The sequence below is a fragment of the Saimiri boliviensis genome, chromosome 12 (assembly GCF_048565385.1).
Source record: "Saimiri boliviensis isolate mSaiBol1 chromosome 12, mSaiBol1.pri, whole genome shotgun sequence".
Classification (NCBI taxonomy): Eukaryota; Metazoa; Chordata; class Mammalia; order Primates; family Cebidae; genus Saimiri; species Saimiri boliviensis.
In genome coordinates this window covers 78,432,002-78,455,616 of record NC_133460.1, presented here as the reverse complement: position 1 = coordinate 78,455,616, position 23,615 = coordinate 78,432,002, and the positions used below count along the sequence as shown (strand labels likewise).

At 42.3% G+C, this 23,615-nt stretch overlaps 1 protein-coding gene across 1 annotated transcript in view; it reads right to left on the bottom strand.

Moving 5' to 3' along the window:
* The window catches only part of PDE6C (phosphodiesterase 6C), a 61,126-nt gene extending 38,297 nt beyond the window's left edge, over positions 1–22,829 (bottom strand). The window contains exons 1-7 of the mRNA XM_003922381.4: positions 22,350–22,829; positions 14,425–14,577; positions 14,226–14,315; positions 13,069–13,209; positions 9,333–9,407; positions 8,250–8,314; positions 8,083–8,149 (exon numbers count right to left, since the gene is read on the bottom strand). Of these exons, the coding sequence (XP_003922430.1) occupies positions 8,083–8,149; positions 8,250–8,314; positions 9,333–9,407; positions 13,069–13,209; positions 14,226–14,315; positions 14,425–14,577; positions 22,350–22,829 (1,071 nt within the window). The remainder of the gene's footprint in view (positions 1–8,082; positions 8,150–8,249; positions 8,315–9,332; positions 9,408–13,068; positions 13,210–14,225; positions 14,316–14,424; positions 14,578–22,349) is intronic.
* Positions 22,830–23,615: the final 786 nt, after the last annotated feature.

The following is a 23,615-nucleotide window of genomic DNA, read 5'->3' as shown; positions in this document are numbered from 1 at the left end:
CTGAAGTAAGATTTGGGTTAGGAGATGATGGCTAAGGGGCAGGAGGAAAAAGCCAGATAGGTTTTTAGTTACACCAAAGTAAGGATTCCGTGAGAGATATCACTTTAATTACTGAAATTGACAGACTTATTGCTGACATCTATAAGGAAAAGAAATCATTCCATTTTGAGTCATTTTAAGTTTTCTGTACCTTAGGCCATACTCACAAATGGATCCTAATAAAAGACCATGTCTTTCTATGAGATACTTAAAATTAGAGTATTTCATTTTATTTTATTTTTATTTTTTTGAGATGGAGTATTTTCTCTATTCCCGAGGCTGGAGTGCAATGGTGCAATCTCGGCTCACTGTAAGTTCCGCCTGCTGGGTTCAAGCGATTTTCCTGCCTCAGCCTCCCAAGTAGCTGGTATTATAGGCACCCACCACTGCACCCAGCTAATTTTTGTATTTTTAGTAGGGACGGGGTTTCACCATGTTGGCCAGGCTGGTCTCAAACTCTTTTTTATTGTTATTATTACTTACTCATTTATTTTTGGTGAGAAGCAGCCTCCTCTGCTGCCGCAGTATTCTTTTTATTTATTTATTTATTTAACTTTAGATGCATACTATATCTGGCATTTCTGCACATGTTATCCCTCGCCACCCTCCCCTCCCTCCCCCCCACCGCTGTCTCTCCCCCACCCCCCGCATCTGCCCCCAGTGTGTGATGCTCCTCTCCCTGAGTCCACGTGTTCTCGTTGTTCAACACCCACCTATGAATGAGAACATATCATGTTTGGCTTTCTGTTCTTGTGTCAGTTTGCTGAGAATGATGGTTTCCAGATTCATCCAAGTCCCTGCAAAGGACACGAACTCATCGTTTTTTATGGCTGCATAGTATTCCATAGTGTATATGTACCACATTTTCTTTGTCCAGCCTATCATTGATGGGCATTTGGGTTGGTTCCAGGTCTTTGCTATTGTACACAGGACTGCAGTGAACATATGTGTGCATGTGTCTTTATAGTAGAATGATTTATAGTTCTTTGGGTATATATAGTATATACCCAGTAATGGGATTACTGGGTCAAATGGAATTTCTATTTCTAGATCCTTGAGAAATCACCACACTGTGTTCCACAATGGTTGAACTAATTTACACTCCACCAACTGTGTAAGAGTGTTCCTGTTTCTCCATATCCTCTCCAGCATCTGTTGTCCCCAGATTTTTTAATGATCGCCATTCTAACTGGTGTGAGATGATATCTCAGTGTGGTTTTGATTTGCATTTCTCTAATGACCGGTGATGATGAGCATTTTTTTCATATGTTTGTTGGTCTCATATATGTCTTCTTTTGAAAAGTGTTCTTACCCTTCTCCCACTTTTGAATGGGGTTGTTTTTTTCTTGTATATCTGTTTTAGTTCTTTGTAGATTCTGGATATTAGCCCTTTGTCAGATGGGTAGATTGCAAAAATTTTTCCCATTCTGTTGGTTGCCAATTTGCTCTAATGATGGTTTCTTTTGCTGTACAGAAGCTCTGAGTTTTAATTAGATCCCATTTGTCTATCTTGGCTTTTATTGTCATTGCTTTCGGTGTTTCAGTTATGAAGTCTTTGCCTATGCCTATGTCCTGGATGGTTTTGCCTACGTTTTCTTCTAGTGTTTTTATGGTGTTACGTTTTATGTTTAAATCTTTAATCCATCTGGAGTTAATTTTAGTGTAAGGTGACTGGTAGGGGTCCAGTTTCTGCTTTCTGCACATTGCTAGCCAGTTTTCCCAACACCATTTATTAAACATGGAGTTCTTCCCCATTGCTTGTTTTTGCTGGCTTTGTCAAAGATCAGATGATTGTAGATGTGTGGTGTTTCTTCTGACGTCTCTGTTCTGTTCCATTGGTCTATGTCCCTGTTTTGGTACCAGTACCATGCTGTTTTGATTACTGCAGCCTTGTAGTATAGTTTGAAGTCCAGCAGTGTGATGCCTCTGGCTTTGTTCTTTGTGCTTAGGATAGTCTTGGCTGTGTGGGCTCTCTTTTGATTCCATATGAAGTTTAAAGTGTTTTTTTCCAGTTCTGTGAAGAAAGTCACTGGTAGCTTGATGGGGATAGTGTTGAATCAGTAGATTACTTTGGGCAGTATGGCCATTTTCATGATATTAATTCTTCCTAACCATGAGCATGGAATGTTTCTCCATATGTTTTTGTCCTCTCTGATTTCATTGAGCAGTGGTTTGTAGTTCTCCTTGAAGGGGTCCTTTACATCCTTTGTTAGTTGTATTCCTAGGTATTTTATTCTCTTTGTAGCAATTGCGAATGGGTGTTAGCTCTTGATTTGGCTCTCTGTTTGTCTGTTATTGGTATATAGGAATGCTTCTGATTTCTGCACATTGATTTTGTATCCTGAGACTTTGCTGAAGTTGCTTATCAGTTTGAGAAGATTTTGGGCTGAGACAACGGGATCTTCTAGATGTACAATCATGCCATCTGCAAATAGAGACAGATTGACTTCCTCCTTTCCTAATTGAATACCCTTTATTTCTTTTTCTTGCCTGATTGCTCTGGCTAGAACTTCCAATATTATGTTGAATAGGAGTGGTGAGAGAGGGCATCCTTGTCTAGTGCCTGATTTCAAAGGGAATTCTTACAGCTTTTGCCCATTCAGTATGATATTGGCTGTAGGTTTGTGAAATATACCTTTTATCATTTTATGATACATTCCATCAATAACTGGTTTATTGAGAGTTTTTAGCATGAAAGGCTGTTGAATTTTATTGAAGGCTTCTCTGCATCTATTCAGATGTGGTTTTTCTCTTTCATTCTGTTTATGTGATGGATTATATTTATGGATTTGTGTATGTTGAACCAGCCTTGCATCCCTGGGATGAAGCCTACTTAGTTGTGATGGATAAGCTTCTTGATGTGCTGTTGCAATCTGTTTGCCAGTATTTTATTGAAAATTTTTGCATCAATGTTTATCTTGGATATTGGCCTGAAGTTTTCTTTTTTAGTTGAGTCTCTGCCTGGTTTTGGTATCAGGATGATTTTGGTCTCATAAAATGAGTTAGGGAGGATTCTCTTCTTTTGTATGTTTGATACAGTTTCAGAAGGAATGGAAGCAGCTTCTCTTTGTACTTCTGGTAAAATTCTGCTGTGAACCCATCTGGACCTGGACTTTTTTTGGTTGGTAGGCTATTGATTGCTGCCCCTACTTCAGCCCTTGTTATTGGTCTATTCAGGGTTTCAACTTCCTCCTGGTTTAGTCTTGGTACAGGTGTCCAGGAATTTATCCATTTCTTCCTGGTTTACTGGTTTATGTGCATAGGGCTGTTTGTAGTAATCTCTGATGATAGTTTGTATTTCTGTGGGATCAGTGGTGATATCCCCTTTATCGTTTTTTATTGCATCTGTTTGATTCGTCTCCCTTTTCTTTTTTATTAATCTGGCTAGCAGTCTGTCTATTTTGTTGATCTTTTCAAAAAACCAGCTCCTGGATTTATTGATTTTTTGGAGGGTTTTTTTGTGTCTCTATCTCCTTCAGTTTTGCTCTGATCTTAGTTATTTCTTGTCTTCTGCTAGCTTTTTAGTTTTTTTGATTTTGCTTCTCTAGCTCTTTCAATTTTGATGATAGGGTGTCAATTTTAGATCTTTCCTCTCTTCTCTGGTGGGCATTTATTGCTATAAATTTCCCTCTCGACACTGTTTTAAAGGTGTCCCAAAGATTCTAGTAAGTTGTGTCTTTATTCTGGTTGGTTTCGAAGAACTTCTTTATTTCTGCCTTCATTTCATTGTTTATCCAGTCGACACTCAGAAGCAAGTTGTTCAGTTTCCAAGTGGTTGTGTGGGTTTGAGTGTGTTTCTTGATCCTGAGTTCTAGTCTGATTGTGCTGTGGTTTGATAGACTGTTATGATTTCTATTCTTTTGCATTTGCTGAGGAGTGATTTGCTTCCAATGATGTGGTCAGTTTTAGAGTAAGTGCAATGTGGTGCTGAGAAAAATGTATATTTTATGGATTTGGGGTGGAGTCTTCTGTATATGTCTATTAGGTCCGCTTGGTCCAGCTCTGCATTCAAGTCCTGGATATCCTTGTTAACTTTCTGTCTCATTGATCTGTCTAATATTGACAGTGGAGTGTTGAAGTCTCCCATTAGTATTGTGTGGGAGTCTAAATCTCATTTTAGGTCGTTAAGAACTTGCTGTATGTATTTGGGTGCTCTTGTGTTGGGGGCGTATATATTTAGGATACTTAGCTCTTCCTGTTGGAAGACCCTTTTACCATTATATAGTGTCCTTCTTTATCTCTTTTGATTTTTGTTGGTTTGAAGTCCATTTTGTCAGAGACTAGGATTGCAACCCCTGCTTTTTTTTTGTTCTTCATTTGCTTGGTAAATCTTCTTCCATCCCTTTATTTTGAGTCTATGTGTGTCTTTGTATGTGAGATGGGTTTCCTGAATACAGCACACCAATGAGTTTTGACTTTTTATCCAGTTTGCCAGTCTGTGTCTTTTGATTGGGGGGTTTAGGCCATTTACATTCAATGTTAATATTGTTATGTGTGAATTTGATCCTACCATTTTGTTACTGGCTGGTTTTCTTTCCCATTAGTTGACTCATTTTCTTCATTGCATTTTTGGTCTTTGCCAACTGGTTTGCTTTTGCAGTGACTGGTACTTGTTCCTTTCCATGCTTAGTATTTCTTTCAGGAGCTCTTGTAGGGCAGGTCTGGTGTTGACAAAATCTCTCAGTAATTGCTTGTCTGTAAAGGATTTTATTTCTCCTTCACTTACAAAGCTTAGTTTGGCTGGATATGAGATTCTGGGCTGAAAGTTCTTTTCTTTAAGGATGTTGAATGTGGGCCCCCACTCTCTTCTGGCTTGTAGGGTTTCCACCGAGAGATCCTCTGTAAGTCTGATCGGCTTCCCTCTGTGAGTGACCCGACCTTTCTCTCTGGCTGCCCTTAGCATTTTTTCCTTCATTTCAACCCTAGTGAATCTGACAATTATGCGCCTTGGGGTTGCTCTTCTTGAGGAATATCTTTGTGGAGTTCTCTGTATTTCTTGAATTTGAAATTTGGACTGCCTTGCTAGGCTTGGGAAGTTTTCCTGGATAATATCCTGGAGTGTGTTTTCCAGCTTGGATTCATTCTCCCCATCATACTCAGGTACACCAATCAAGGGTAGATTCGGTCTTTTCACATAATCCCATATTTCTCGGAGAGTTTGTTCATTTCTTTTCACTGTTTTTTCTCTTGTCTTGCCTTCTCTTTTTATTTCATTGAGTTGATCTTCAACCTCTGATATCCTTTCTTCTGCTTGATTGATTCAGCTATCAAAACTTGTGTTTGCAGCCGGGTGCGGTGGCTCAAGCCTGTAATCCCAGCACTTTGGGAGGCCGCGGCGGGTGGATCACGAGGTCGAGAGATCGAGACCATCCTGGTCAACATGGTGAAACCCCGTCTCTACTAAAAATACAAAAAATTAGCTGGGCATGGTGGCACGTGCCTGTAATCCCAGCTACTCAGGAGGCTGAGGCAGGAGAATTGCCTGAACCCAGGAGGCAGAGGTTGCGGTGAGCCGAGATTGCGCCATTGCACTCCAGCCTGGGTAACAAGAGCGAAAACTCCGTCTCAAAAAAAAAAAAAAAAATTGTGTTTGCTTCATGTAGTTCTTGTGCTGTGTTTTTCAACTCCATCAAGTCATTTATGTTCTTCTCTAAGCTGGTTATTCTAGTTAGGATTTCGTCTAACCTTTTTTCAAGGTTTTTGGTTTCTTTGCATTGAGTTAGAACGTGTTCCTTTAGCTCAGAAAAGTTTGTTATTATCCACCTTCTGAAGCCTGTTTCTGTCAATTTGTTGCACTCCTTCTTGGTCAAGTTGTGATCCTGTGTTATTGAGGAGTTGTGATCCCTTAAAGGAGAAGAGGTGTTCTGGTCTTTGATGGTTTCATCTTTTTTGCATTTTTCCCCCCCATCTTTGTGGATTTACCCGGCTGTGGTGTCAGGGAGCTGCTTGATGAGGTTGCTTGTCTGCCTGTGGAGGTGCTACTGGGTTTCTAGGGACTCCTTCAGGTTACTAGAGAAGCTTCCTGTGTCCTTTTTATTTATACTGGGAGATTAGGCCTGCCTCCTCACCTCTTTGGCTGACTTGTAGGGTCTGCTGGGTTGTCAAGAATGCTGTCCATTGCTACGTAGGCTTCCTGTGTTTTTTGTTAAAACATGTAGCCCAGTCCCACCCCTCTAGTGGTGGGTTGTACCGTTCCTCCACTGGGCTGGATTATTCAGGGTTCATCTCAGACTCTGGCACTGGCTGTGCAACCCACTAGAGTCAGAGTTTCAGCCCTCTAGAGTTTATGGGGGAGGGTAGGGACCCACCCAGCTGCACCTGGCCATCTCCCCCTTTCAGCTTCCTCTCTTTCTGGTCATGGGGTAGGGGCCTGCCCAGCTGCTCCTGCTTACAGCTCCCTCTCTCTCTGAGCGTGGGGAGGGGGCAATAGCTCAGTCTGCAGGCTCTCCCAGCCTCCTTTTGGGCTTATATGTCTGTTTAGGTCTGTGCGCCAATCTGGGACACCGTCCTGGATTATTATTCAACTCCGCACTTGTAATTCCCGGTGCTTGACTAGCAAAGATCCCCTGTTCTGTGTATTGCTGAGGCTTTGGGGGAAGCACTATATCTGGACCAGAGTGCCAGAGGGGGAGCCTCCAACTCACTGGTCAGATTCACTTCCTGGGTGAAGCAGCACCCCTCCCTGCCTCAGTCTGCCCTGAGTGGGCTTTGCTTACCGTTGGACCAGACCCATTGAAATGCACCTGGTAACTCCATTGGAGCTAGGAGATCTCTGGATTTCTGCATCTCTCTTGCTGGGTGTTGTGCGCTGGACTTGTATCTATTCAGCCATCTTGGATCCTCCTCAAACTCTTGACCTCCAGTGATCCACCCGCTTCAACTTCCCAAAGTGTTGGGATTACAGGCATGAGCCACCGCACTCAGAAATCAGCATTTTAAAGCCAGAAGGGATCTTGGCGAATAAATTCACACTTTTTATCTTAAAAATGAAGAAATGGAAGCCTAAAGAAGTTAAGTGATTTGTTTAAATCCATGGGCTGGAACTAGAACTGTGATCTCCAGAGAGGGTGCTGGGGAAATCAGCTCCCTTGGCCGGGAATTGGTGAAAGCCCTGGCTTGTATCAGTTGCCAATTTCCATGGTCCCAATTCTCCCACCATGGGAGATTTCAAGCTGCCAACAGTTTAACAACTTGCTCACAAAAGTCCTAAAAAACTAACAATCTAAGGAGATCCAAGTGGGCTCCTTCGTTAAATCCCTACCTCACCAAACTCCTTCTGCCTCTCGGCCCCAAGGTAAGTGCTTTTGAAGAATAACTGAATGAATCACGTCTACTCTTTTTGTACTACTCTTACAAAGAAAACACGACAATCTCTCAAAGTTTTTATAAGCATATATAGCCTAAGAATTTAAGGAATCTTTTCTGCCATGCATTAATTCATATCTAACTTGAATAAATTACATCATTTGATGGGCCGAGCATCCTTTATCTGTGCTTTTGAAGAGGCAAAAAGCAGCTTATTCGTCTTTTTTGACCTTTCCATCAGCAGTGTCTGTTTCAGTCCTTTCTTTGAAGAACATTATGTTCTAAATGTTGTAAGAACATTGACAGGTGGATCAAGACAGAGGCCCAGGCTTTTAGCCCAATATTCAAAAGTTCCACCTCCCACATCATCCCCACCTATCCCCCTCATTTATACTTTAAAAAATTGAATGAGCTACTTGAGATAGACTTAAACCTAGTCATTAAATCATAGTCATTGGCTTCCAAAAAATGTCTGAAATGTGTGTGGCTGCAGAATAAGAAACTGAGGGATGGAGGAATCTTTCTCATGTTGACTAAATATTTTTGTGTAGAGTTCAGAAGTTTTCCAGTTAACCAACATTTGACTGTCAAGATTCTTCTCTTCTTTCTCCTATGCCAAAGGAAGTGGTCATCTCACTTTTATTGGATGCATTCTTGCTTTCACAATTGTATCTATATCTTAGCTAATAAGAGTTTCATGCAATAGTATTTAAAGTTTGAATTTGTTCAGTAACTTACAAATCCATTTTCAGCAACATATGTTGGCAACCCACTAACGAGTGTCCAGTGGTCTGCAGGAGGCGTCCTTGGGGAAGAGAGGAAAGAAAATCATTGCAATATAGAGAAATGCAATGTGTGCAAAAATAAAATGGCAACTGAAGCAGCAACTTCACATCAATACTCACGGGATCACTTTGATCTCTTCTTTTCCATGTAAAATGTAATCAATGATTTTATAAAAGTTGACTTCCTAAGAAAAAAAAGAGGATATTATGGGAATAATGTTATTTCCCAAAGAAATCATTTTTCATTGGGACACTTGTACTTTAAAACTCTTGCAAATAGAACCTTATTTCCCAACCACATTCTATTGAAACATAAATGATCAAACTACTTATATCCTGACTACAAACTTACAGTAAAACCAGAACTATTATTGGCTGTTTATCTACAGGCACAAAGCTAAAGTAAATTTTGTTTTTAAGCAGTTTAATTGCCTCACATAGCTTTTGGGATGGGGGGAATCTTTAGCTACCAAATCATCAGAGAATCTGTTTTTACTTTCAAGTGATGCCTTTTGTTGTCAAGAAATACCTGACATTAATAACGTCACTAGGACAAATCACATAATTTCTCAACTGCAGTCAGTTGTGCATCATATATAGTGAGCCCATATCTATATCTTAGCTAATAAGATAAGCTAAGTGACTTATCTGAACAGGTGTCTCAGAAACAGGAGGTTACATTGCCAAAGGTGAAAGGGACTAGAGAATTATTCTCTCTGTTTCATGGGGAAGATGATGAACCTGAGGCCTAGACACATTTCATCCCCTTGACTTCTCTTTCCTGTGTGCTCTGGACACAGGGGTTCCTGCCCTCATGAAGTTTGCAGTTAAGGGGAAAGTAAACCTAACCCAAGCCTTCCTTGGAGATTCTAATCCCACATATCTGAAGAAGGGCCCAGGTACTTCTTTAAAATATTGTGCTGGTGGCTCTGATGCATTCCTCCCTGTTGAGAACCACTAGCCTACCAAGCCCTGGCTTCATAGGAAAGGAAATGGAGAGGCTTAACAATGAGTTAAGGCAAGAGCCAGTCAGCTCTGGCTTGGGGCAGAGCTGGGACTAGAACCTCAAACTCCTTGTCTAGCGCTGTTTCTACTACTCCAGGCCTTCTCAGGCCAGTGCTCCTTCCTCTATGCACTGTGGCCTCTTAGTTTTAGCACCTGATACCACACACAGACAGCATCAAGGAAGACATTTGCACATACCCTGCCATCAGGTGTCTTTGGACCTTTATAAGGCTCTACTTCTCCAAGCTTGATTGGCCATTCATCGTAGAATTCCTGGAGGCAATGAGATTTAAATGTTATTAAATACAATGTTCCATGACCTACCATATCTTATATGAATTTTATGTGTTTGTATATTTTATGTTAATCTACGTAGTTCTGGAATTTTAGTGCTGAAAGATCTATAATTCCCAACAATACTGCTTAGGAATTTTTGATTGCGAACAAACCACTTAAACTTTTAACTCTGTGAAATAGGGATAACAGTAGAATTTGTACTAAAGAATTGTTGTGAGGATTAAATAAATAATACATAGCAAACATCTATCCTGGCACAGCGTTCAAAGTACTCGATGTACAGCATTTCTTTCATAGATAATTTAACTAAATCTGGTTTGATTCAGAGGGTTGGCCAAGGTCACACAGAGTGGCCAAGTGTTGGTTGCTTTACCCAGCATCAATTCTCCTTTTTTCCTTGCTGGCATAACCTGATATGATGTGGGTATCAGGTGGTAATTTTCCATCAGACCACAGCCCACAAGTGGTCTACATGAGGTGCCTAGATCAGTTTGAGGGCAGGTATGCGGCCCAGCTCTGGACAACGAAGAAGGGGGAGAAGTCTGCTGAGGGACTCCTGGGGAAAGGTATTCCTCAGATGAAAGCTGATGAGAGTGACATTTGGAGGAAACACCTCCCAGTTGTGTCATGACTGTGTGCCATGATTTGAGCTGCAACAGCCATCTTTCCACCATAGAGGAGGCCTCACCAACATGCTGCAGGTAGCAAGACTTTGCCAGGAAGAAGGAGAAGGCACCTGGACTTTCATGACTGCACTGATCTCTGAATCAACCAGTACTAGCGCTGCCCTACCTTGTTAAGGGGGAAACTAAACATCATATTGTTAGAGATACTTTTAGCTGTGTCTGATGTTTCTTATAGTCAAAAGAATCCTAACCAACATACTCAGCTAGAAAGTCCCAGAACCAAGATCAGAACCCAGTAATCCTAGTACTTCATCCTATGTTTATCCACTTAGAACAATTACTCTGAAAAAAATAACTTTCAATCACATGGATATTAAAAAATATAAATAAGGTTAGGTGCAGTGGCTCATGCCTGTAATCCCAGCACTTTGAGAGGCTGAGGAGGGCAGAACATTTGAAGACAGGAGTTCGAGACCAGCCTGGCCTACATGATGAAACCCTGTCTCTACTAAAAATACAAAAAGTGAGTAGGCATGTGGTACAGGCCTGTAATCCCAGCTACTGAGGCAGGAGAATCGCTTGAACCTGGGAGGCCGAGGTTACAGTGAGCCAAGATCATGCCACTGCACTTCCAGCCTGGTGACAGAGTGAGACTCTGTCCCCACCACTCAAAAAAAGAAAAGAAAAAATATATAAATAATATGGTATCATTAGTTATTTTGAACTAGAGGGGTACCAACAGAATTAAAGAAGATGAGACAAGGGCATTATTGTGAATAATATTAAATGTTTCAATATTTTTACTTTAAAATAATTAAATTTTTTTAGACTACAAAACTTCAAGTTGGTAAAGATAATATTGATTATGCACCTACTATGTAAATTCTAGACACCACATATAGCATTTATAGATATATCTTACTGTGGTTGCTTCTAATATTTAGTAATTGTGAATAAAGCTACCGTAAACATTTTGATATGTATTATTTATTTAATCCTCATAACAATTCTTTAGTACAAAATCTACTGTTATCCCTGTTTTACAGACTTAAAAGTTTAAGTGATTTGTTCACAGTCAAAAAATATATGTAAGATGTATATGTAAACACTATGTGTGTGTATATATATATATATATATATATATATATATATATAATCTCTAATTCTCACAATCAATAAGAGAGATGTTCTCATTTTACAGATGAAGAAACCAAATATCAGGTAGTTCAAAAGACTTGCTGGCAAGAAGAACAAAGTCAAAGAGCTGACACTACCTGACTTTAAGATGTGCCTTAAAGCCGCAATAATCAAGACAGTGTGGTATTAATGAAAGGATGGACAAATGAATCAATGGAACAAACTAGAGAACCCAGAAATAGACTCTCACAAATATAGTCAACTTTGACAAAGAAACAAAGGCAATAAACAAAGAATAGTCTTTTCAACAATTTGTGTGGGAACAACTGAATATCTACATGTAAAAAAAAGTGAATCTAGAAACAGAATTTGTACCTTTCACAAAAAATAACTCGAAATGGATTATACACCTAAATGTAAAACACAAAAGTATAAAAATTCTAGGAGATGACATAGAAAATCTAGGTGAACTTGGGTTTGATGAGACTTCATAGATACAACACCAAAAGCACAATCCATGAAAGAAAAAATATTGAAAAATTGGACTTCATTAAAATTAAAAACTTCTGTTCTGCAGAAGACACTGTTAAGAGAACGAAAAAATAAGCCACAGACTGGGAGAAAGTATTTGCAAATCACATATTTGGTAAAGGACTGGGATTCATAATATACAAATAACTCTTATAATTGAATGATAAGAAAACAACATACTAAAAAGTGGGCAAAAGATCTGAGCAGATATCTCTCTAAGAAGATATACAGATGGCAAGTAAACATATGAGAGGATGCTGAACATCATATGTCATTGGGGAACTGCAAATTAAAACAACAGTGAGATACCACAACTAATACCCTAAATACTGACAGTAGCAACTGCTAATACCCAAAATACTGACATTAACAACTGCTGGTGAGAATGCAGCTGTTAGACATGCAAAACAGTAAAGTCACTTTGGAAGTCAGTCTGCCAGTTTCTTACACAGATCAATTAGTCTTACAATGTAATCCAGCAATTGCCCTCTTTGGTATTTACCCAATTGAGCTGAAAACGTATAGACACACATAAACCTGCTTTATTCACAATCACTAAATATTAGAAGCAACCAAGATACCCTTCAATAGGTGAATGTATAAACAAACTGCCATACGATGGAATATTATTCAGTGATAAAAATAAATTGAGTCATGAAAAGACATGGAAGAAACTTACATGCATATTTCAAAGTGAAAAACCAGTCTGAAAAAGCTATATACTGTATGATTCCAGCTATATGGCATTCTGGAAAAGGCAAAAACTATAGAAACAGTTAAAAAAAAATGGTGGCTACCAGGAGTTTGGAAAGGGTGAGGGAAGGTTGAATATGTGAAGCAGAGGACTTCTAGGCACTGGAACTAGTCTGTCTGATACTGTAATAGCAGATATATGACATTACGTGTTTGTCAAAACCCAGAGAACTGCACAAAGAATGAACCTTAATGTAAACTATGGACTTTAGTTAATAAGAATATATAGATAATGATTCATCACACCACACTAATCCAAGACGTTAATAACAGGGAAGCTGAGAGAAAGAGGAAACTCTGTACTTTCTAATCAATTTTTCTGTAAACCTAATACTACTCTAAAAATAAAGTCTGTTAATTAATGTAAAAAGAAAACCAGACTTGCTGAAGACTCATATTACTAGGAAGCGGAAAAACCAAGATTCAAGCCATCTTTGTTGCTCCAAGATACACATTTTTATCTCTGTTCTTGTGATCAATCATGACTAATCATTTACATAGTGTATCTATTTTTTTAAGGATCACATTTCCTGTGGTGTGTGTTTTATAGCTGATATTAGATGAGACAAAATGTATAGAACAATAAGAACCTTCTCCTTGGTCATGTCCAGCAGTCCAATGGAGTATCTTTCACAGTTCAGGTATGTTCTAACTGTGTAGAGAGCTTTGTGAAACTGTCGCTCAACATCTGTGAGTTCTTCAAATACTTTATTGGCTGACCACATAAGGATCTGAAAGTAGATATCAAAAACAAAACAATAAAGTATGCTATGGAGAGATGCAGCATTTGCTACAAGAAACCACAAGAGTTGCTACAAGCTTTATGTGAGAGCTAAAGACAAATAGTCACAACAACCATCTGAAGTAGGTACCATAATCGTCATCAGATAAAATGAATACATATCACTGGAAAATGCAATTCTGATTTTGAATATGTGTATGGCCGACAAACTACTCAGATCTTCTAGGTAAGATGGTGAGTAGACCTTTGCAAGGCTGTGGGTCTATGGGGAGAGAGAAGCCATGATTGGTTCCTATGTCTAAATGTTTTGGCTCCAAAGGGGAAGTGCCCTGAAATTGGATGCAGAGATGGTCCCTGGGTGGAGAATCTGGTATTGGTGGCCCACTGGCTCCTGCTGGCCCTCATGTGAAGACAGCCACATGCCTCCTTTCATGCATCCAGAGCTAGTTGGAGGTAATCTTACCTGGAGAGTTTGAGTGAGAAGGGACCTCCCTCTCAACCTCTACCCCTGCATTGTACTGGTGAGGAAACTGAGGTCCAGAGAGTGGGCCAGACTAAGGTATCTTGGCTACCAATATTGTTCTTTATTCCTCTGTCTCATGGAAGCAGGAATAACATGCTCCTCAAATTAATAGGTTTACTATGACCCAGGAGTTGCTACAAGCTTTATGTGAGAGCTAAAGACAAATAGTCACAACAACCATCTGAAGTAGGTACCATAATCGTCATCACCATCTCATAGGCAAAAATGCCAAGACCACTCGGGATCTAGACCAAAGAAAGCCAAGACAGTTGTGCACACAGATGGAGAGCTTGGGGTGCAGGGGAGTGTGGGTGGGGACAGCAGCAGGAAGATCATGAGAGGACACCTGGGACAGAAGTTTGGGGATCTGCTCCACATGGCTTAAACCCCCAGGAGGGATAGGAGGGGTCTGAATTTGTTGTGTCTGGGTGCCTTTGTCAGAATAGGTCAGCGTGGAATGATTAATGTTGCCTTCCTTTTACCTGGCTTCTTCGGGATTCAATATTGTACATGTAGGTGGTATGATGAAGCTTTAGGATGACAGACACAAAGTTGAGGTATTTGGAAAAGACCTACAGGTGGCAGAGAAGAACAAGTTATGGTTGTGGCATCTTTTCTTAGGTTATACAACAACAAATAAATTTTCTGAGTCTCCAACCGGATGCCCAGGGTTAGCATTACCTCTTCATCCTGTTTGGAAAATTCAGATGCATTTACTTTGTTAAGTGCCATGATCACAGCAAGAACCTCCTTGCCCATCACGATCGGGGTTGCCAGCAGGTTCTTAGTGACATACCCAGTTTGCTTGTCCATGAAGTCAGAAAAATGACTGTTCTGAAAGAAATAGTCACACATTTGCCAAAGTGGCACAGAATCACAGAGTGGTAGATCTAGGGATGATGACAGATCATTCTCTCTCATTTAAATACTACCACCAGATAACCAGGGCTCCAGTACAGTGGTCCCCAACCAACAATCCCACTCCACCTGCCATCCTATGACTGCATGGAATGGAATTTCCCATTTCAGAATAAGCGCTTCCCACCTGAGCTATGGCCTGTCTAGGTTAGGCTGAGGTTGGGCCAGAAGAAAAGAGGTGATGAGTCAGCCAAGCGGAAAGGGAGGTGGTAAGAGGAAGAGGGGGAAGACGCAGGGTTAGGATAGACAGCAGGCGTGTACAGGGAAGGAGAGCACAGCTGGGAATACAGACACAGTTCCTAGAGTGCTTCTCTCTCACCACAAAGGAAAAGCATGCACTTGAAACCATCAACCCATATGTCCTAACATAAAGCCAAAATTCTCATTCCCCCCAGTTCCTTCAATCTAGCCTACTTGAGGAAATCTGTGCTAACTGCTGACGTGTCTCCTTCTATGCCTTTCTCTGTGCTTGAAGAAAGAGTTTTCCTGTCTATTTTTTCTAAGATTTCCTTTTCTAATTGCTTATAATAGTTTCATCACTTAACAATGTCTTATGGACTTCCCTGAAGACCAATGCATATAGATGTGAACTCACCTCTTAGATTCGTGCACACTATTCCACCCTGCATGCTCTATGACCCACTCAGTGGTCCTCTACTGATTCTGCCTGTTTATGGTTTTCCCCACTATCAGCAATACTGCACTAATCCTTCTTGCGTTTAGTTTTATGTGACAGATTCCCCAAAAAGGAAATCCCTTTTGCTGGATCAACAGGAACATGCACTTTTTTATTAAATATATTACTTTGATGGAAGGTTCACATTCTGAGGCTGGGCGCCATGGTTCACGCCTGTAATCCCAGCACTTTGGGAGGCTGAGGCAGGCGGATCCCCTGAGGTCAGCAGTTTGAGACCATCCTGGCCAACTTGATAAAACCCTGTCTCTACTAAAAATATAAAACTTAGCCAAGCATGGTGGCACACGCCTGTAGTCTCAGCTACTCGGGAGGATGAGGCAGGAGAGTCACTTGAACCCAGGAGATGGAGGTTGCCATAAGCCGAGATCATGCCATTATACTCTAGCCTGGGCAACAAGAATGAAACTCTGTCTTTAAAAAAAAGAAAAAGAAAGGTTCACATTCTTACTTCCGCTGACCCTGTGTGAGAGGACTGAGGACTACCCTCGTGCCAGCATCAGATGCTTAGCAGGTTTTTAATGTTCTACCAAGCTTATGTCTTTCATTCCTATTCTTTATTTCTTTCTTTGGGAGAGAGGAAAGTGGATCTTCCCAGATTCAGGCCTCATAGAGTAGATTCGAGAGATGATTTTAATCCACTGGCCACGGCAGAGACTGGGCGACGAGTCTAGAGAAGCGCACAAATGGAAGGGCTTGAGAAAAAGGTCGAGGAAGGCAATGATCTTATTAGCTATCACTTCAGAGAAGAGCCGCTCAAGGTGGGTGTAGACCCAGCCTTCCTTGGATCATGACATTCTTCCCTTTGAACCTAGGGAATGACTTCTTCAATTAGAACTGAACCTTCAGCCTTAACTCTCAGACTCGTTGGCCAAAATTAGTGTGGTATTCCCTCCGCAGTTGTATTCTTTTCATTTCCCTGTGTTGGCAGTGCTTCTAAAAGCAGCATGAACCTTGGAGACTGGATTCTGTCTGGGTTCCCAAAGTAAAAAAAAAGTGAGAATTTTCTGTGTGTCATTTCCAGACCAGAGTTTCCACCAGGGAACAAGGGCTGGTTGACCAATAGAACTCACAGAGCTCAAATGAGATTAGCAGTCCTGAGACATGCCTCAGAATCACCAGCAGATTAATGGAGCAGATGCACTGAATCCTGATCGCCTCCAGTGGAACCTGTGCTTTTAAGTGGCACAGGTCATTCTTAGGCTCAACCCAATGGGGACTCACTCCTGTGAAGGATCACCAGAAATGGTACTGCTCTCAGAATGAATGCAGCCTCTCACCCAGACCTCTTCCATACCTTTCTCAAAGTGGAAACACACAAACCAACTATTTATTTAGGCATCAGCGTTGCATAAAGGCAAGGAATGTTTTGGAGTCAGACTTTCTTGGCTGAACCTGGGCCCCAGTGTACTAGCTGTGTGGTTCCAGACATGTTACTTACCCTCTGTGCCCTTGTTTCCTAATCTGAAGATAGGAATAATGCTCCCATCTACTGCCTAGAATCCCTGATGTGGAGATAGAATAAACAGCACAGGCAGAGCCCTTAGAAAAGTGTCTGGCACATAGTAGATATTCAGTAAGTACTGGGAAGTTAGTGCTTTTCTAGGCTTTCCTGAGTGAAAAGTAGTTGTTTTGCAATTACCATTTTGCTTCTAGTTTTAATTTTTCTAGACAATTCAAATCACTGAAGAAATCAAATGCCCATAGCTGGATGTAGGCCTGCCGTACCGGGGAGCAGCCTTCCTTCTGAGGGCCAGCACACTGCCTCACGCCACCAACAATCACATTTCTTTCCTATCCACTTTATCTGTTACTTTTGTTTCCCCATAGCATCTTCACCCTCAGACCAAAGTGTCTGCAAGCTTTGTTAGATTCTTTCTCTTAATCCATTGCTTATCTAGACCAGCTCCCATTGTTTCCCTTCTACCGTGTTATCCATGCAGGTCACATCATCTTTATTTACACAGCCTGGACACTAAAGGAATAATTGAAATACCAGAAACATGCACCATGGGATGAAGTTAAGCAGGACTTTTTTTGTTTGTTTGTTTGAGATGGAGTTTCACTCTTGTTGTCCAGGCTAGAGTGCAATGGCGCGATTTTGGCTCACTGCACCCTCCGCCTTCTGGGTTCAAGGGATTCTCATGCCTCAGCCCCACGAGTAGCTGGAATTAGAGGCGCCTGCCACCACACCTGGCTAATTTTTAAATTTTTAGTAGAGACGGGATTTCGCCATGTTGGCCAGGCTGGTCTCAAACTCCTGACATCAGGTGATCCGCCCGCCTCAACCGCCCAAAGTGCTGGGATTACAGGCGTGAGCCATGGTTCCCCGCCAGCAGCACTTCTCTGCAAACACATATCACTCTGCAGCTTCAAACCTAACGCCATTTTATTCCAGATTCTAAACACAAGGAAATGTTCTTAAGTTTAAGAGACTGTTTTGAGAAAATGGCTTGTATGTTTCAAAATGTAATATTTGCTTATTATTACATCTGAAAGCCCTAGATAAACCAGCCATTAAGTTATGGACAGGGGAAGGGAGGGGTTTTTGTGTTTTATTTTCACTAGCTCAAAAAATCCTTAGTGAAGTTTCTTTATGTAAATCCTGTGTGTGTCCCTTGATGGTTTTTCAGAGAAGCCCTTGAAGGCAGCTGGAGAACATTCTTTAGAGCAACAGGAGGCCTGATCCCTCATCAGATGTCAGTATTGCTAATCCTGATTAAACACCCTTAACCCTTGAGATCCAAGGCAGAAGTAGAGGAGGGAAGGAAGAGAGAGGAAGGGGGACTTTTTTTTTTTTTTTTTTTTGAGATGGAGTTTCCCTCTTGTTGGCCAGGCTGGAGTGCAATGGCACAATCTCTGCCTCCCGAGTTCAAGTGATTCTCCTGCCTCAGCCTCCCGAGTAGCTGGGATTACAAGCATGTGCCACCACGCCCGGCTAATTTTCTATTTTTTAGTAGAGATGGGGTTTCTCCATGTTGGTCGGGCTGGTCTCAAACTCCTAACCTCAGGTGATCCGCTGCCTCAGCCTCCCAAAGTGCTGGGATTACAGGCGTGAGCCAGTGTGCCCAGCTGGAAGGAAGAGTTTTTCTTTTTTGAGATGGAGTCTCGTCCCTGTGGCCCAGGCTGGAGTGCAATGGCATGATCTCGGCTCACCACAATATCCACCCAGAAGGAGGACTTTTAAATCATAGTCAGAATCAGGATCACCCATAGTTCACGGACAGCTTTCCCAAAAGAGAAAGAAACAACTTTGAGGACATCTCTCAGTTTCCTGTTGTTAAAAGTCTTCCTGCCTTCAACTTGTTTTAAATCAGGCAATAATCACTGACCCCTTTTTGGCCAACCACACCCAGCTCCTAAACCCCGACTGGTACAATGACAATATTATCACAGCTATCATTTACTGAGCATCTACTATGAGCCAGGTTCTTTGTATACATTTAATCTGTACATTTGCTTATCTCCATTTTTTAGGGGTAGAAACTCCATCACACACTTACAAGTCACAGACATGGATCTGCACCCAGGTCTGTCTAATGCCAAAGGCCTCTCCCTATACCAAGTGGCTTCCCTGTTACCTTCATGGGCCCTCCAAGGTTGGGAGTATGTACTTTGTCCAGGTGTGAGAAGGTGTGAGAAGTCTTTCCCTCACCTGCTCCCACACTGCTAAGCAGAGAAAAGTTGTATGTGGTCAGGGGTGTGGTTGAAAGAGGGAGGCCTCCAAGGGGTCCCCCCACGTCAGCCTCCCAAAGTGCTGAGATTACAGGCGTAAGCCACCACGCTTGGCCAGCAGCACTTCTTTGCAAACACATTTCACTCCGTGGCTTCAAACTTCATGCCATTTTATTCCAGATTCTAAACACAAGGAAATGTTCTTAAGTTCAATGGACTGTTTATCCACGCTTTACCCATCCCTTCTTTAAAAGCCTTTCAAACAAACTCCTGAATGAACCTGAGTTATTGCCCCAGCCCTGCCACATTCTGCCCAGTTGACTTTGAACAACTCTTACGATATAGGCTGGAAATTAAAAATGCAATCCTTATCAGAGAATGTTTTTTAAATTGCCAAGTGCAATGTAAAGGAGGAAGAATTAATCAGATATTTCATTTAAAACATTGGTTTCTTTCCCATTGTAAATCTTACTGCAGCGGCTAAAGCATGGTGAAACTGCAGGGGTGTAAGGCAGCCAAACAGAGCGCTGGACACGTACTCAGCTACCTCCATTCCAACCCTTGTCATCCACAGGCACGTACCATGACCCAGGGGAGATACAATGCCTGTGACCTCAACTTCCTGTCCACCGTAGGACAGAGTCAGGCTAAAGAATTGATAAGCCCCTTCAATCTCTAATATTCCACAGTTGATTTGAAATACACTTCCTCGTCCTGTATCTGCTCACCCAATAGACCAGTGGTTTTCAACATTGGCTGCATATGAAAAGTACCTGGGGAGCTTTTTAAAAATACTAATGCCAGGGCCAGGCATGATGGCTCACGCCTGTAATCCCAGCACTTTGGGAGGCCGAGGTAGGTGGATCACCTGAGATCAGAAGTTTGGTGCCAGCCTAGCCAACATGGTGGAACCTTGTTTCTACTAAAACTGCAAAAATTAGCCAGGCATGGTGGCACACACCTGTAGTCCCAGCTCCTCAGGAGGCTGAGGCAGGAGAATTGCTTGAACCCGGGAGGCAGAGGTTGCAGTGAGCCAAGATTGCACCATTGCACTGCAGCCTGGGTGATGGAGTGAGACTCTGTCTCAAAACTAACTAAATAAATAAATAATAAAATAAAAATAAAAATACTAATGCTTAAATTCTAACCTTTAAGAGTCCGCTGTAACAATAAAGCCACAAATATGGTTTCATGGATTGTGTTTGGTGTTTTTTTGTTTGTTTTATTTTTGAAAAAGGGTTTCATTCTGTCATCCAGGCTGGAGTGCAGTATGTGAACTTAGCTCACTGCAGCCTCAGCCTCCCAGGCTCAAGCCATCCTCCCACCTCAGCCTTCCAAGTAGCTGAGACTCCAGGCACATACCACCATGACTAACCAATTTTTGTACTTTTGGTAGAGATGGGGGTTCCCTATGTTGGTCAGGCTGGCCTCTTAACTCCTGGGCTTAAGCCATCCACCGGCTTTGGCCTCCCAAAGTGCTGGGATTATAGGTGTGCGCCACTGCACCCAGCTTAACGTGGTTTTAATGTGCAGGTAGAGTTGAAAATCCCCACTCTAGAGGGAAAAAATGTAAAGAAGCAGTTGGAATGAAGAGTCAATGAGGCCTCTGTCTTTCCTGTGAGCACAGAACTGTATCTGTCTTCAACACACATTTCTGAGTCCCACCCAGAATAGCCAGGAGCCCTCCAGAGAAGAGAGAAGAGATTCCCCACTCCCAGATGAAGCGCTCCATCCATGTTCCAATGCCCACCATGGACAGCCAGAGACCAAAACCACCTCCAAGCAGCTCCATGCTATCATTTCCTCCTCACCACGGAGAACTGGACTCATTAGAGCATAACAGCAGAAATCACTTTACCCATCTCTTCTTTAAAAGCCTTTCAAAAAGATTCCTGAATGCCACTTTTTAAAGTTTGATGTCCTAGTGGAAATGGACTCAGCTGGAGACCTTCAAGGAGCATATTCCCATGAGAAACCCTCAGGATGTGTGGACATTGCCTTCCAGCTGGTTGTCTAGAGAACTTTGCCCTAAGGACAAGCATCTGTTTAGTCACCTGAAGCAGCCACAGTCAGCTTCAAAAGCAAACTCAACCCAGCTCAAACTCACTGAAGGGAGGAATTATTCAGGACTGAAGGCCCTACCCGGCCCCACGGTAATCCTTGCACCTGAGTGGTGTCCTGTGGCTGTTTGCAGGGAGTTGCCCATGTTTGATGATTTCCATACCTCTTGGGTCTGTGTGACCCTCTCCCTATAATCAGCTTCAGGAGGCATTTAGGGGATTATCCTCCTGCCTCTCCAGCTGCCCTGTTCACCCCTGCACAGAAAGCATTTCACAGGCTGTTCCCATTCAACTCTGTTCCATCATAATCCACTTCTCCCTTTTTGTTAATGATAAACTGTAATAATGGAACACGTGTGTAGAAAAGGAGCTGCCAGGAGAAACTCTAAGTCAGTGCCCTTGATTATTGCCGAGGGGAGGGATGATGGGTAATTAGCATTTCCTCCTCTTGTTTATTTGTATCTTATAATTTAAAAAAAATGAACATGTACTGTAATGGTAAGAAGGAAGTTTTTCTGTATCTATAAGGGGCATCTCAATGCCTTGTGTTTGTGCAGTATGCTGTTGATCCTCAAGAGGGTCCAGATGTCCCATTTACATGACTGGAATTCATTCTCGAAAGGTGTGGGTCATGGAGCAGTTGGAGTGGCCAACTGTATTTAACTCTCACCTAAATTCGTATACGTCATGAATTCTAAATTCGAACCTCTGAACTTCCAAATGGCATCATTTTTTCTTTTTGTACAATTAGTCCTTAGATGAAAGAATTGGCTTACGAGCAAATCCATCCAAAAAACCTGAATGTTTTCAAAGGACTGTGAATGAGGGGCACAGGGCGCAGTTCACAAGTCTTGCCATCTGGGCACATTGGCCCATTTCCCTGGTGGAGCAGTTTGTTTTGCTGGTGTTGCTGAGAAGGAAAGTTCCCCCAGAGCACTGGAGGAGGCATAAGGGAGGGGTGTGGCATGCACCAGGTCCAGGTAGGATGGCCTGATAAAATGCCAAACATTACATGGAACATACTTACACTTCAGAAAACAGTAATTCATTGTTTATCTAAAATTCAAGTCCAACTGGGCAACTTGAAATTTCATTTGCTACATTTGGTAATGCTAGGCTGGGGTGATCCTCTTCCCTGCCACCCACATTCCCCCAGTTATTGCCAAACTAATGCCACAAGGACAGCACCATCTCTCTTTCCCATTGGTCCCTCCCCGACTCCACCAAGACCTCTGCCCCACTGTCATTAGGCCACCTACCTTTTTCACATCTGGGACATTATGCGTTTTCTTCGTGTGAGCAGCCCAACCCACTATCCCAATGTCCAATGGAAACACAACTTCTTTGTCAGGGCCCACCAGGTTGTCCTCAAACTTGGAGGTGGGGGTGACGTCCAGCAGCCTGGAAGCCACCTCAGGTGTGCCGTTCCGGGCCCGGCACAGGAACATGCTGCAGCGGTCAGCCTGGAGCAGGTGGGCCAGCCTCTGCAGGGCCCTGTGAACCCCCTGCTCTGGGGTGCCCCCCTCCTCCTGCACGGTCCACAGCAGCTCCAAGCACAGGGCCGACTCCTCCACCTGGGTCAGCTCCGGAAAGGACATGCTGGACTGGACTGGCACCTGGCTATTCTTGAAGATTTCTCCCAGCACCTCCACCCGGAGCTTCTTGTCAAAGTACTCCTTGGCAAACTGAGGGTTCTCCTCCAGGTATTTCTCCACGGCATCTTGGTTGATGTCACCCATGGTGCGGCTGGCTCTGCTGCTGTTCAGAAAGGATAGCTTTCAGAGCACTACCTGAGGTGGAGTGATGAGAGAGAAATACATCCTGGTGGAAATTACTGAGGAAACCGTCAATGGTCCCTCATAGGACTTTCAAAGGTCAAGCAGAAAGCAGAGCTTTCAAACTGCCTGTAACTCTTGGGATGTGACAGAAGGCCCTGGCTTAGGGTGGGTTCAGGAAGCAGAGGATTAAAGAGTTCTTCAGGACACTAAATCCCTGAGCATTAGTAGCTCATAAGTCCCCAGCGAATCCTCAGAGCACCTTAGATCAGCCAGCAAGTAGCAAGCTTTGGTGTCCATTCCAAAAAAATAACTGAATGTCGGCTGCTGTCCACAGCAAGGAAGATGGGACATTCACTGACATATCCATGAATGACGTGACGTCGGCAACCATTGGCACTTTGAATTGTTCTTCCACGATAGTCATAGGAAGTAAAACTATTTAGACCTCGGAAGTGCTTGGATTTTTTTTTGTTTCTATAGTAATTTTAATGAAGATTCAGGGGATATGGAAGTTTAGCATCACCACAACATAAAGGTGAATATTAATCTTTTCTTTTCTTAAACGTCTTTTGATGACCAAGGTTGCTTGGCCTCCTCTTTCTCTAAAACCCTCACCTCTCAATCCCCCTCACTTTAGAAAGATTGACCTCAGAAGTGTTTCAAAGGAATATATCTCAAGCTTATTACTAGAGAAGTGAACATAGCAAAACATTTGCCAATGATCCAAGCCGAATCAAGCCACGAACT